An 11,327-nucleotide genomic window follows, 5' to 3' on the forward strand; every position below is an offset into this window, starting at 1 on the left:
CTTCTTGCGTCTGGTGGCCTCCAAGCTTTGTCTGTAGAGTCTCCTCCACCAGAAACACCCCTCCACACATCACCCCTCTCTCTGCAGCTCTTCCTTTAAGACTCAGTTTAGGCATTAAAAAAAACAAAACATTTCTTTATTGATTTCAGAGAGGGAGAGGGATAGAGAGATAGAAACATCAATGATGAGAGAGAATCATTGATCGGCTGCCTTCTGCACACCCCCTACTGGGTATCAAGCTCACAACCCAGGCATGTGCCCTTGGCCAGAATTGAACCTGGGACCCTTCAGTCTGCAGACCAACGCTCTATCCACTGAGCCAAACCAGCTAGGGCAGTTTAGGCATTTTGTGCTTGGGATGCCTCCCTCGGCCCTCTTTCCTCCCCTTCCCTGTCCTAACGAGCACGTTGCAGGTGCTCAACACATTAGGTAAACTGAATGGGAAGGCCAAGTGTAACAAGTGCTAGAACAAGTTACAAACTATGAGAAATCCTCAGGTGCAGACGCGTTAATCTGCGCTCAGCGGGTTCCACGTGGCTGCGCCCAGCTCTCGGGCGCCCCCTGCCGCGATCGTGCCGCCACGGCAGCTCTTCCTGGCGCCCCGCCCCTCCCCGGCGCCCATTGGCTGCCTCCCGTTCTCCCGCCCCTCCTGGGCTCAGCCATTCGGAGCCCGGGGGTGGGTGGGGCTTGCGGCCAGGGGTGGAGCGAGCGCCCGATTGGCTCTGAGGAGAGCGGCGACGTGGCGCGGAGGCGGGCTGGGGCCTGAGCTGCAGCAGCGCCGCTCGGCGCAGGAGGCGGGAGGCGGGGCTGCTGGCCGGCGCCGGAAGCACGAGAGGAGGAGAGATGCAGGTGGGGGAGCGGGAGCCGAGGGGCCGGGGGCGGGGGCTCTCCCAGGACCCCTGAGTTCGGCCGGTCCGTCCCTAATCCCTTCCCCGGCCACCCTCCCGGCGGGCCCTCCCCTCCCCTCGTCCCGGCCCCGCGGGCGCCCGTGACATGAGCGCGAGTGGCCCGCCCGCCCCGCTCACACCGCTATTTGTCTGTTTCCCGCCAGGACCACCAGCACGTGCCCATCGACATCCAGACCAGCAAGCTGCTCGGTAGGACGGCGTCCCCGCAGCCAGGAGTCTGGGGAGCCCGGCCGGGTCCCCGGCTCCCGGCCCCGGCCCCTGCCCCCGGTCCCCTGCCCCTGTCTCCTGTCCCCGGCCCCTGCCCCTGTCGCCAGCAGCTGGGAGCTACGGCCTCGCTAACCGGAGCGGGAGGGGCCACCCTGGTCTGCACTGGATCCGGTTTTCTGCTTTAACATTAGAACCTCTGCGGCCGGTCACATCCTTCACCGGGGAGGGGATGGCTCACCTGAGAGGGCCTAACGCAGTGGCAGGTCTGAAATGGGACATGTACATGCCCTTGACAGGAATCGAACCTGGGACCTTTCAGTCTGCAGACGTACACTCTATTCACTGAGCCCAAACCGGTCTCAGCCATCTATTTATTTATAAACATATTTTTACTAGAGGCCCAGTGCATGACATTCGTGCACTGGGGGGAGAGGGGGTTACAGTCCCTGTGCTCTCAGGGAATGTCCAACTGACAGCTTAGGCCTCTCCCTAAGCCACAGTCTGACTGCCACAGAGGCTGGCCACTGGGCAGGCTGGCCGCCGGCCTGGACCTCAGCCCACTTTGTGTCTGAGCGGCCTCCGGCTGTGGGAACACACTGTGGGGCAGCTCCTGTGTTGAGCGTCTGCCCCCTGCTGGTCAGTGCATGTCATAGTGACCGGTAGTTCAGAACATTTCCATATTACCCTTTTATTGTATAGGAGGAGGAGGAGGAGGAGGAGGAGGATAGGATTGATTTCAGAGAGGAAGGGAGAGAGAGAGAGAAGCATCAGTGATAAGAGGGAATCACTGACCCGCTGTCTCCTGCACGCCCCACACTGGGGATTGCGCCCATCACCCTGGTGGGAACCGAACAGCGACATCTCGGCTCCCAGGTCGACGTTCCACCACCAAGCCATGCCGGCCACCGGCCGGGGCTCCCTCTCCTTTTTAAAAGCTCCCATCTCCCCTGAGTTTGGGAAGAAGGGGGACAGAGACCCAGTTGGCAATAAAGGCCTGTTAGTGGCAGGGCCATCTCCCTGAGGTCTGAATCTGTCCACAGAGCCGCTTCCCAGTTCAGGGCGAGGGAAGAACCCCTTTCTCCCGGCCCCTCCAGGGCACCGCACAGCGGCTGGGTCTTTAACTCCTTCCTGGATTAATGGGTGTGATGCCGTATCTTTCGTTAGGATGTCTGTTTGCTTCTGGTTCGATGACATCCACAGAGGTTTTCTTTCTGAACATTTTATTTTTTTTATTTTTATTTTTAAAATATATTTTATTGATTTTGTACAGAGAGGAAGGGAGAGAGATACAGAGTTAGAAACATCAATGAGAGAGAGTCATCGACCAGCTGCCTCTTGCACATCCCCCACTGGGGATATGCCCGCAACCAAGGTACATGCCCTTGACCGGAATCGAACCCGGGACCCCTCAGTCCCCAAGCCGACGCTCTATCCACTGAGCCAAACCGGTTTCGGCTTCTTTCTGAACATTTTAAAGGAATACAGCAGAGGGAGTAGAATGATCACTACTGTGGGGCCCCCATGTTGGACCGATGATGATTATTATTATTATTATTATTAGCCAGGGCAGGTTCTGAATTGACCGCTGTGGGCCAGTCAGTCCTGTGCAGTGGCCACTTCCTTGGCTTCATTTCAGATCTGTCCCAGCTCTCCAGCCCATGTGCAGCCTCAGTGTGTGAACTTGTCCTCGGTCACGAGGGTATGGAGCAGGCCCTCAGTCATTCACGGAGGGTCCGCTCTGTACCAGGTTTTCAGGCACGTGGCGTTGTACAAGGGGAGATCAGGAGGGTTTACGGAGTCCTTGCCAGGTAACAGGCACAGTGTTCAATGCTTTCCCTACATTTCCCCTTATACTCAGTACCTTATTATCCCCATTCTGCATGTGGGGAAACCGAGGCACGGAGGTTGAGAGACTCGCCCGGGGAAGTTGATAAATAGAAGGCGGGAACCGCCTGAACCACAACGCCTAGCCCTTAGCTCTCTCCTGCTGACGGAACACGCATGGCTCTCAGCTGCCCCGACCCTCTTGTCCTGAAAGCATAGGCCCAGGCCCAGGCGCCAGGTCAGTCACGTGCAGTCACGTGTCCGAGGCGGGACTTCCCTGTAAGAGCAGACCCGTGTGGTGCCGTCTTCGGGGCGCTACGGGGATTAGGGGCTTTGCAGTTGTTCATTCCCCCGGTACTTGGCATAACCCTTTGTGTTTCTCATTGTCACGGTTAATCCAGCCCCGAGGAAGTGGAAGTGGAACCTCATCCTCTGTCAGGAAAGGTGTAATTAGCCCTGGAAGCAGAAACATTATGGAGACTTTAGAGCGGTCAGAAGTGGCGCTTTGATGTCAGGACCAACGTAAAGCTTTTCTTTCTCCCTGCGGGGAGGCGACTGCTCTGGGGAGTCAGGCTGCCCGAGCCTGGTTAGCCCCCGCCAGCATCCCTTTGGGCTTCTTTCCCATCTCCCCGTGACCCCCACACCTTCCCCGGTGTGAGCACAGCGTTCAGCCACTGTCGTGGCGTGGCTGGCCGGACGAATGGGATCGCTGTGACTGGGTGTTTCTCACGTAGACTGGCTGGTGGACAGGAGGCATTGCAACCTGAAGTGGCAGAGCCTGGTGATGACCATCCGGGAGAAGATCAATGCCGCCATCCAGGACATGCCGGAGAGCCAAGAGATCGCCCAGCTGCTCTCCGGCTCCTGTGAGTGCGTGGGCCACGTGCCCGGAGCCCTCCCCGCGGTCAGCCACAGCGGGTCCCCAGAGAAGGATCTGTCCGGGGGGTAGATGCTCATTTCTTCATCACACAGTGATGAAGGCGGGAGCTGCGCATGATGGGAGAGCTGCGCATGATGGGAGAGCTGCGCATGATGGGAGAGCTGCGCATGATGGGAGAGCTGCGCATGATGGGAGAGCTGTGCATGATGGGAGAGCTGTGCTTACTTCCCTCACGGGCATGGGAGTCGGCGATTGGCTGGAGTAGCTGGGGAAGGTACTGGGATTCTCAGCGCCTTTGCTGTTCCTTGCTTTCCAGACATCCACTACTTCCACTGCCTACGAATCGTGGACCTTCTCAAAGGCACCGAAGCTTCCACAAAAAACATTTTCGGCCGGTACTCTTCCCAGCGAATGAAGGCAAGTGTGGGCGAGGGTCGTAATGGGGTCAGAGCCTCTCCGGTCTCTCCGAGGATCCGGTGGAGAGCCTCCATGGAACGTTTCTGGAACTTTCTCTCCGTCCCCATGGTGTATGCTGAAAGTAGCTCCTCTGGGGCTTGCTCGTTGGTGCCACTCTCTTAAAATCAAGCGGGTGGTCCAGCCGGTGCTACAGAAGAGGACAGGGCGTTGTGTGATGTGATGTGAAGACCGGGGGAGCTGGTCTCACTCCGGGCTGGCGCTGGGATGTGACTGCCGAGTGCCGTCCTGGCTCACTTCCTGTTCCTGTTCTCCCCAGGACTGGCAGGAGATCGTGGCCCTGTATGAGAAGGACAACAGCTACCTGGGTGAGGAGGGCCAGCCTGGGCCTCCGGTCTCCCACTCCCACCGGTCACTGAGCTTCCAGGAGACACAGACGTGGAGGGAGAGGCTGGGCCGTGGGCGTTGGCCGGGGCCGGGGAGGGGTAACTTCCAGTGCTGGGAGGTGGGTAACAGGCAAACGCCAGGCCCGACCCAGCAGGTGTGGGGGAGTTCTCCCCTCTGGGGTCTGGTAAGGTGGAGTGTGGGGCCCGTTCCCTCCGCACCCCCGTCTATAGTAGCAGAAGGTGCAGGGATTACCCTGGGGCCATATCAGGTTCCTGAGAGAGTAATGGAAGGGCTGATTGTAGTTTGGGTGTGTTTTCAGGTAGTATAAATAATAATAATTATAATAGCTAGTATTCACCAAGCACCTACTAAATACCTAAATCCAGGAATCGGGCTTGGTGTTTACGTGGATCCCTCTTTTAGTCCTCACGGCCAACACTGCCGTCCTGTGGCACAGCGAGGACTGGGTTAGAGAGTGTAATGGCCGTCTTAGGTTCCTCAGCAAGGAAGGGAGGAGCTGGGAGCCCCCCCATCTCTCCCCGCCAGTGAGGGTACCCGTGTGCGTGTCCTGGGGCGTGCCGGCCTCCGGGCCGGTGCCTGAGGCCGACGTCCTGGCCCTTCTCAGTGGAGCTCTCCAGCCTCCTCGTCCGGAACGTCACCTACGAGATCCCCTCGCTGAAGAAGCAGATCGCCAAGTGCCAGCAGCTGCAGCAGGAGTACAGCCGCAAGGAGGAGGAGGGCCAGGGCGGGGCCGCCGAGATGCGGGAGCAGTTCTACCACTCGTGCAAGCAGTACGGCATCACGGTGAGCGCGCGGGGTGCGGGTGTGTGTGTGTGTGTGTGTGTGTGTCCACACGCTGCCTCTGGGGAAGGCTCCCCGCGGCCGGCCTGTGCCCTTCGGGGCCAGCTCTCCCCCGCCTGGTCCTCCATGCTTCCTTCAGTCCGCGGCCCCTTCCCGGCGCTCCGCCTCAGCCTCCTCCTCCCCCCCCCCCCAGGGAGACAATGTGCGGAGGGAGCTGCTGGCCCTGGTGAAGGAGCTGCCCAGCCAGCTGGCCGAGATCGGGGCGGGGGCCCAGGCCCTCGGGGAGGCCATCGACTTGTACCAGGCCTGCGTGGGCTTCGTGTGTGAAAGGTAAGGACAGCGGGGGCAGTGTGCCGGTTCCCCCGGCTGTCCTCTCCTCTCCACTCCCATTTCCCCACGGGGCACTCGAGCGGGGAGCTCTGCCCGTCGGACCTCACGGCCCGGGCCGGGGCCCTGCTGGCGGCGTGGGCGGGGGCCGGAGCCTCGGTTGCGTGCCGTTGCAGCCCCGGAGAGGAGGTGCTGCCGATGCTGCGGTTCGTGCAGAGGCGGGGCAACGCCACGGTGTACGAGTGGCGGACGGGGACCGAGCCCGCCGCGGTGGAGCGGCCGCACCTGGAGGAGCCGCCCGAGCCGGTGGAAGAGGACGCGGTAAGACAGGCCCAGGGGGGCTGCTCCCCACCCGCCCCGCACACAGCCCCGACCTCAGCCTGGAGCAGAGTCCCAGAGGGTGAGGGGGTTTGTGTGAGAGGCTTCGGTGGAAGGGACCAGGGGCCCCACGCCTCTATTTCTCAGGCCACTTTTTTTTAAAATGCATTTTTATTGATTTCAGAGAAGAAGGGAAAGGGAGAGAGATAGAAACATCAATGATGAGAGAATCATCGATCAGCTGCCTCCTGCAATCTCCCACCAGGGATGGAGCCCTCAAGCCAGGCACATGCCCTGATGGGGAATCGAACCGTGACCTCCTGGTTCAGAGGCCGATGCTCAGCCTCTGAGCCACGCCGGCGGGCTTTCTGGCCTTCCTGAGGTCAGACTAGAGAACCTCAGCAAGCTGCTTGGCTCTGAACTGGGAACCGGCAGTCCCATCAGCTCCGAGATGGGCTCTCCCTGGGGAGCTCGGAGGCCACTGCATTTAGACAGTGACTTGCACATCCCACTGAGGCGGCCGAGGCCCTGGGAAGGCAGGTCCCTCCCTATCACCCCGCCTTCTGCGAGCTAACCCTCTGTCTCCTTCCAGATCGACTGGGGCGACTTCGGGGTGGAGGTGGCCGCTGAGGGGACAGACCCTGCCCAGCCCGCTGGCATTGACTGGGGCATCTCCCTGGAATCAGACTCCAAGGTGAGGCTGCCCCCTCGGTGCGTCTCTGAGGACTGCTTCAGTGAGGAGGAACGTCTGGTCTGTGCCTTCGAAGGCACCATTGGAAGCTCGTAGCTCAGACCAGGTGTGGTCCAGGGGAGGCAGCTTCCAAAGGGACATCTCGGCCACGTGACCTCTCCTGGTGTTCGGGGCGAGGTGGGGGTTGTCAGCCGGTGGTAACTCTACAAAGCGGGGGAGGGTGGCCACGCGCATGGCCTCGCACTGGCGTCTCTGCCACACACCGTGGGCCTGCCTGTCCTTCCTGCAGTTGAGATGGGCAGTTGTCGCCCTTGGGGAGGGCTTCCTTTGCTGGGAGAATTCTGCCAACATTCCTGGGGTCCTCGGCTTTCCACCCAGGAAGCGGGGGCTGATGGGATAGACTGGGGAGACGATGCTGCCGCTCTGCAGATCACCGTGGTGGAGGCTGGCACCGAGGGTGAGTGCACCGCCCCTGCCCGAAGCCCTCAAGGCTTTAGAGAGGATGGGGGCCGGCCATTCCGGCCAGGGGTCTCCCGGGGGCCATAGGCTCTGAGTCCGAACTGACCCTCCCCACCCGCTGAGAGGCTGTAGCAGCGATGTGAGCCACTAGAGGGCAGTGCAGGCCGAGACTTCACCCCCTGCGCCCAGAGGGCTGGCCTCCCTCCTCAGACCCAGGGCTGTGGTCCTCACTGACTGGGGCTGAGACGCCCGCCCGCATGGGTAACCTTCCCCCCGGGGTTGGAACAGGAAGTGCTTTAGTTCCGTGAGTCCATGTCCACATTAACCCACCGGAGCGGCTCCCTCGGGGGAGGGCTCCTCCGGTCCTCAGCTCCTCACCTCTCCGTCTCTCCCGGCAGCTCCGGAAGGTGTTGCCAGGGGCTCCGATGCCCTGACACTCCTCGAATACCCCGAGACCCGGAATCAGTTCATTGACGAGCTCATGGAGGTACCGTCGTCCTGGGCGAGAGGGTGGGAGCCGGCGCGCATTGGGGGCCTTGCTCCAGACACCGGCCCGCCCGTCCTGTTTCTGTGAAGGACCCCAGAGATGCCCCGTCCATTCAGCAAGGATTTACCCTGCGCTTTCTCGGCCCCTGCGCTGCCTAAGGTGCCGAGAGTGAGCGGGGAATAAAGCAGCCAAGTCCTTGGCCCCCTGGAGCTTAGGTCCAGTGGGGATGCAGACAGGAAACAAGATGAGTGAAGTAAGAGATGTGGTACGTCAGGTGTTAATGGAAGAGCCGGAGGAAAAGGATGCGGTGGGCTGCTGGGCTTTAGCTCCGGTGGCCAGGGAAGGCCTCGTGGTGAGGTGACCCGTTAGCCAGGATCTGAGGGGTGCGGAGAGCCATGCAGAGGCCGGGCCCAAAGCTCCAGGCAGAGGGCGCACGCCTTGCACATGTGATGCAGGGAGGCCGGCCTGGCAGAGCTGGGGGTGGACGGAAAGGCCATCAGAGGTGACGCATCTGGACTTGGGCTTTTCCTGTGAGTGACTGAGACGCTGTTAGAGGCTCGGAGCCACATGAGAATTTGTGTGTCAGTACTGCCCCAGGGCGAAGGTACAAGCAGCCCAGGGTCAGGAGCCCGTGTTCTCAGTCCTTCTTGTGGGCCTGGGGGCTGCCCGCGTTCCTCGCTGGGTCTGTTCCCTCCCAGGGCCCTGCGGCTGAGAGGCTTTGTGAAGATCATTGTCCTCAGCAGTTACCCTCTTTCCCTCCAGAGGCCCCTCCTGGCCTCCATGAGAGGAGGATAGAGGGGGTCAGCTTCCGGGGTTGAGTGAGAGGGACAGATGTGGGCTGTTCTCAGAGTCTTCCAGTCCTTCCTATTCCAGGGATTCCTCCCCCTGAGTCTCATTCCTCCCCGAGAGAAAACACCTTCCCCGGGCTGAGAGGGCCCTCTGAATCTGTGCGTTCTGTTATCTGATGGCAGCGGGGAGGAAGCGGGTCCAGGCCTGGACAGGGCCTGCGGCGGGAATGGTGACAGCAGAGGGAAGCAGAGGCTGCCCCAGGCTCCCCCGTTAGAGTTGGTGTGTTTCTGGCAATAAAACCATTCAGAGGAAGGAAGCCCTCCGCACCCAGAGCCTCCCCCTTTCGTCTCATTCTTCATTTGGGGCCGGCTGAGGGCTTAGCCTCAGATTCTCTTCTTGGTTTGAACCAAATCCTCTTCGTCCTCAGCTCGAGATCTTCCTGTCCCAGAGAGCAGTGGAGATGAGCGAGGAGGCCGACATCCTGTCTGTGAGCCAGTTCCAGCTGGCCCCAGCCATCCTGCAGGGCCAGACCAAGGCGAAGATGGAAACCATGGCGTCACTGCTGCAGGACCTGATTGGCCGGCTCACCAATCTCCGAATGCAGCACCTGTTTATGATCCTGGCCTCACCCAGGTCCGGCTCCCCCTGGGCATTGGGCTGTGCCGGGATCGGAGCAGGACTCCTCCACCTGGAGAGTCCTGACCCCTGTCTTCTTCTCCGTGACCCCTTAGACCTCGTGCCTGCCCTCCATGGCTGGGCCTGCCCACCTGGGCACCTACATTCTCTGGGGCAAGATGGGGGGTGTGACGTGTGCAGGACCGGGAGGACAGGGGAGCCAGGGGGTGTCCTTACAGCAGAGGTGGAGGGATGAGGCCAACTAAGGGGTTGGTTTCCTGAGCTGCATCTTTGCAGTGGAACGGGAAGCTCTGCTACACCCCTGCCCTGACCGCCCGCAGGTACGTGGACAGAGTGACCGAGTTCCTCCAGCAAAAGCTGAAGCAGTCCCAGCTGCTGGCGCTGAAGAAGGAGCTGATGGTGCAGAAGCAGCAGGAGGCCCTGCGGGAGCAGGCAGCTCTGGAGCCCAAGCTGGACCTGCTGCTGGAGAAGACCAAGGAGCTGCAGAAGCTGGTAAGACAGGAAAGGGAACCCTACCGGGGGGACCCCCAGTTTCTGCAGAATGAGGCCACTCGGCATCGCTGTCGCTGTCTTTCAGATCGAAGCTGACATTTCCAAGAGGTACAACGGGCGCCCCGTGAACCTGATGGGGACCTCTCTGTGACACCCTCACACCTCCTCACGCCTCCTGCTCTCTGTGACCCTCACGCTTCTGCTCGTCTCCTCGGCCTTCAGGACGGAGGGGGATGCCAGGGCTGATGTGGCAGGGCCTTTCCCAGCGAGAGACCAGGCTGCTGGAGGACGGAAAGCCACGTGCGGGAACCATCACCCACATGGTGACCTTGGCACTCGCTGGACTCTGCAAGAAGCTGTCTTGTGGGCCCTGTAGCCTGTCAGCCTGACAGCCCGGCGCCTCCCTGTTAACCCAGTTGGACTTAATAAAGAGGAAGAGACTGGCTGGATCCTGACAGTTTCTGCTTCTCTGGGCCTGGAGCTGAGGCTGCACACCTGTTTGCATGGGGGTCGTGATCCCCATGGGCTGTTCCTGGGCAGGCCCAGGTGAGGGACCTGTCCTCTGGGTGGCAGGGAGGGACCAGATTAGAGGCTGCAGGTGGCTCAGCAAGAGGCTCTGGGGTCACTGAGTCAGGGGGCCCCTTTTTCGGAGCCAGGCCCAGCCTGCCCCACTCGGCCAGAGCCCAAGGGAAGCAGTCAGGTGGCCTTGCTGGAGCCAGCAAAGCTGTCGTTCCCTTTCAGCCACAGCTTTCTCCCCTCTCCGCCCCCCACCCCCAAGAGGGGAAATGCGGTTTGGGGAGGAAAGCTGATGAACAAGGTGCAGACAGGAGTTGTCACCTTCACTAGCTGCCCGTTCACTTCCTGCCCGTAACTGCCCGCGCTCTGATTGGGTAGAGCCCACCCCAAGACAGCACCCGTCTCCCAAGCCACCTACCCGTCTCTGCTTCCCAGGAAGGGTAGGGGCAGGGGATGGCCGGCAATTCGATTTTAATTTCATAGCAGAGCAGTTGATTCATGGCTCTTTGTCGCCGGCGTTGACTCCCGTAATGACTTTCCATCAAAATGAAAAGTGGAGTGACACCACTCATTATTCCTGCTGCTTGTTATCTCAGTTCTAGGGAGGGCCGCCCCCTCCCCACTGCCTTTCAGCCGCCCCGGACAGTGAGTGATGGCCCCTATTAATCACCGACCCCGCGGACTCCGCGGACACACGCCATCCAAAGGAGAGAGAGATAAGGCAGCATGAACTGCGGGAAGCTGCTCCTATCAATTAATGTCAGCCATCGCTTCCCCCCAATCTCTGCCTGCTCACCTTCTTCTGGGGGTCTTGGGGGCTGAGACAAGTCCAGGAATTGCAAAGGGGAAAAACTGGTGTGGAACGTCGAGGTAGAACTCTCCCTGGGATGGAAGGGCGAAAAGGGGCCGGAGTGGGCCGCGGCCCGCCTCAGCCGCTGTGCGGGCGCTTGGCCTGGGCAGCTGTCTGCCGGGGGAGCTGTGTGCGCCTGTTGGTGCCCTCCCCTCCAGGCGAATGGTGCTTCCTCCCGCCCCACCTGTTCACTCTGGCCTCCCTCTTGCAGCAGCCACCGGCTCCCCGCGGCATGCTGCTGCCCTTGCCCACTCCGACATCCCTCGTCCAATTGCCGGCTGTTACACAGACTCCATTGCTCACTGGGCACCGAGCTCCAGGGAGAGGCCCTGCGGGTCATG

At 60.8% G+C, this 11,327-nt stretch overlaps 1 protein-coding gene across 2 annotated transcripts; it reads left to right on the forward strand.

Moving 5' to 3' along the window:
* Positions 1 to 745: 745 nt before the first annotated feature.
* CDK5RAP3 (CDK5 regulatory subunit associated protein 3) lies at positions 746 to 10,069 on the forward strand. 2 transcript variants are annotated; one of them, XM_084864037.1, is made up of 15 exons: positions 746 to 849; positions 1,052 to 1,097; positions 3,674 to 3,805; positions 4,136 to 4,236; positions 4,553 to 4,601; positions 5,246 to 5,424; positions 5,615 to 5,751; positions 5,925 to 6,069; positions 6,659 to 6,760; positions 7,136 to 7,214; positions 7,615 to 7,703; positions 8,920 to 9,125; positions 9,449 to 9,620; positions 9,706 to 9,728; positions 9,843 to 10,069. In XM_084864037.1, the coding sequence occupies exons 1-15, from the start codon at positions 844 to 846 to the stop codon at positions 9,994 to 9,996; spliced, it is 1,620 nt and encodes a 539-aa protein (XP_084720163.1). In that variant the 5' UTR covers positions 746 to 843; the 3' UTR covers positions 9,997 to 10,069. The 2 variants fall into 2 exon arrangements, with proteins under 2 accessions (XP_084720163.1, XP_084720164.1); XM_084864038.1 differs by having other exon boundaries at positions 9,706 to 9,761; positions 9,799 to 9,943.
* Positions 10,070 to 11,327: the final 1,258 nt, after the last annotated feature.

This window comes from Pipistrellus hanaki, assembly GCF_964339955.1.
Source record: "Pipistrellus hanaki genome assembly, chromosome: 16".
NCBI lineage: Eukaryota > Metazoa > Chordata > Mammalia > Chiroptera > Vespertilionidae > Pipistrellus > Pipistrellus hanaki.

Coding starts and splice junctions, on each gene's coding strand:
- CDK5RAP3 (XM_084864037.1), top strand. Junction 7,704..8,919: donor TCATTGACGAGCTCATGGAG/GTACCGTCGTCC, acceptor CTTCGTCCTCAG/CTCGAGATCTTCCTGTCCCA. Junction 9,126..9,448: donor ATGATCCTGGCCTCACCCAG/GTCCGGCTCCCC, acceptor GACCGCCCGCAG/GTACGTGGACAGAGTGACCG.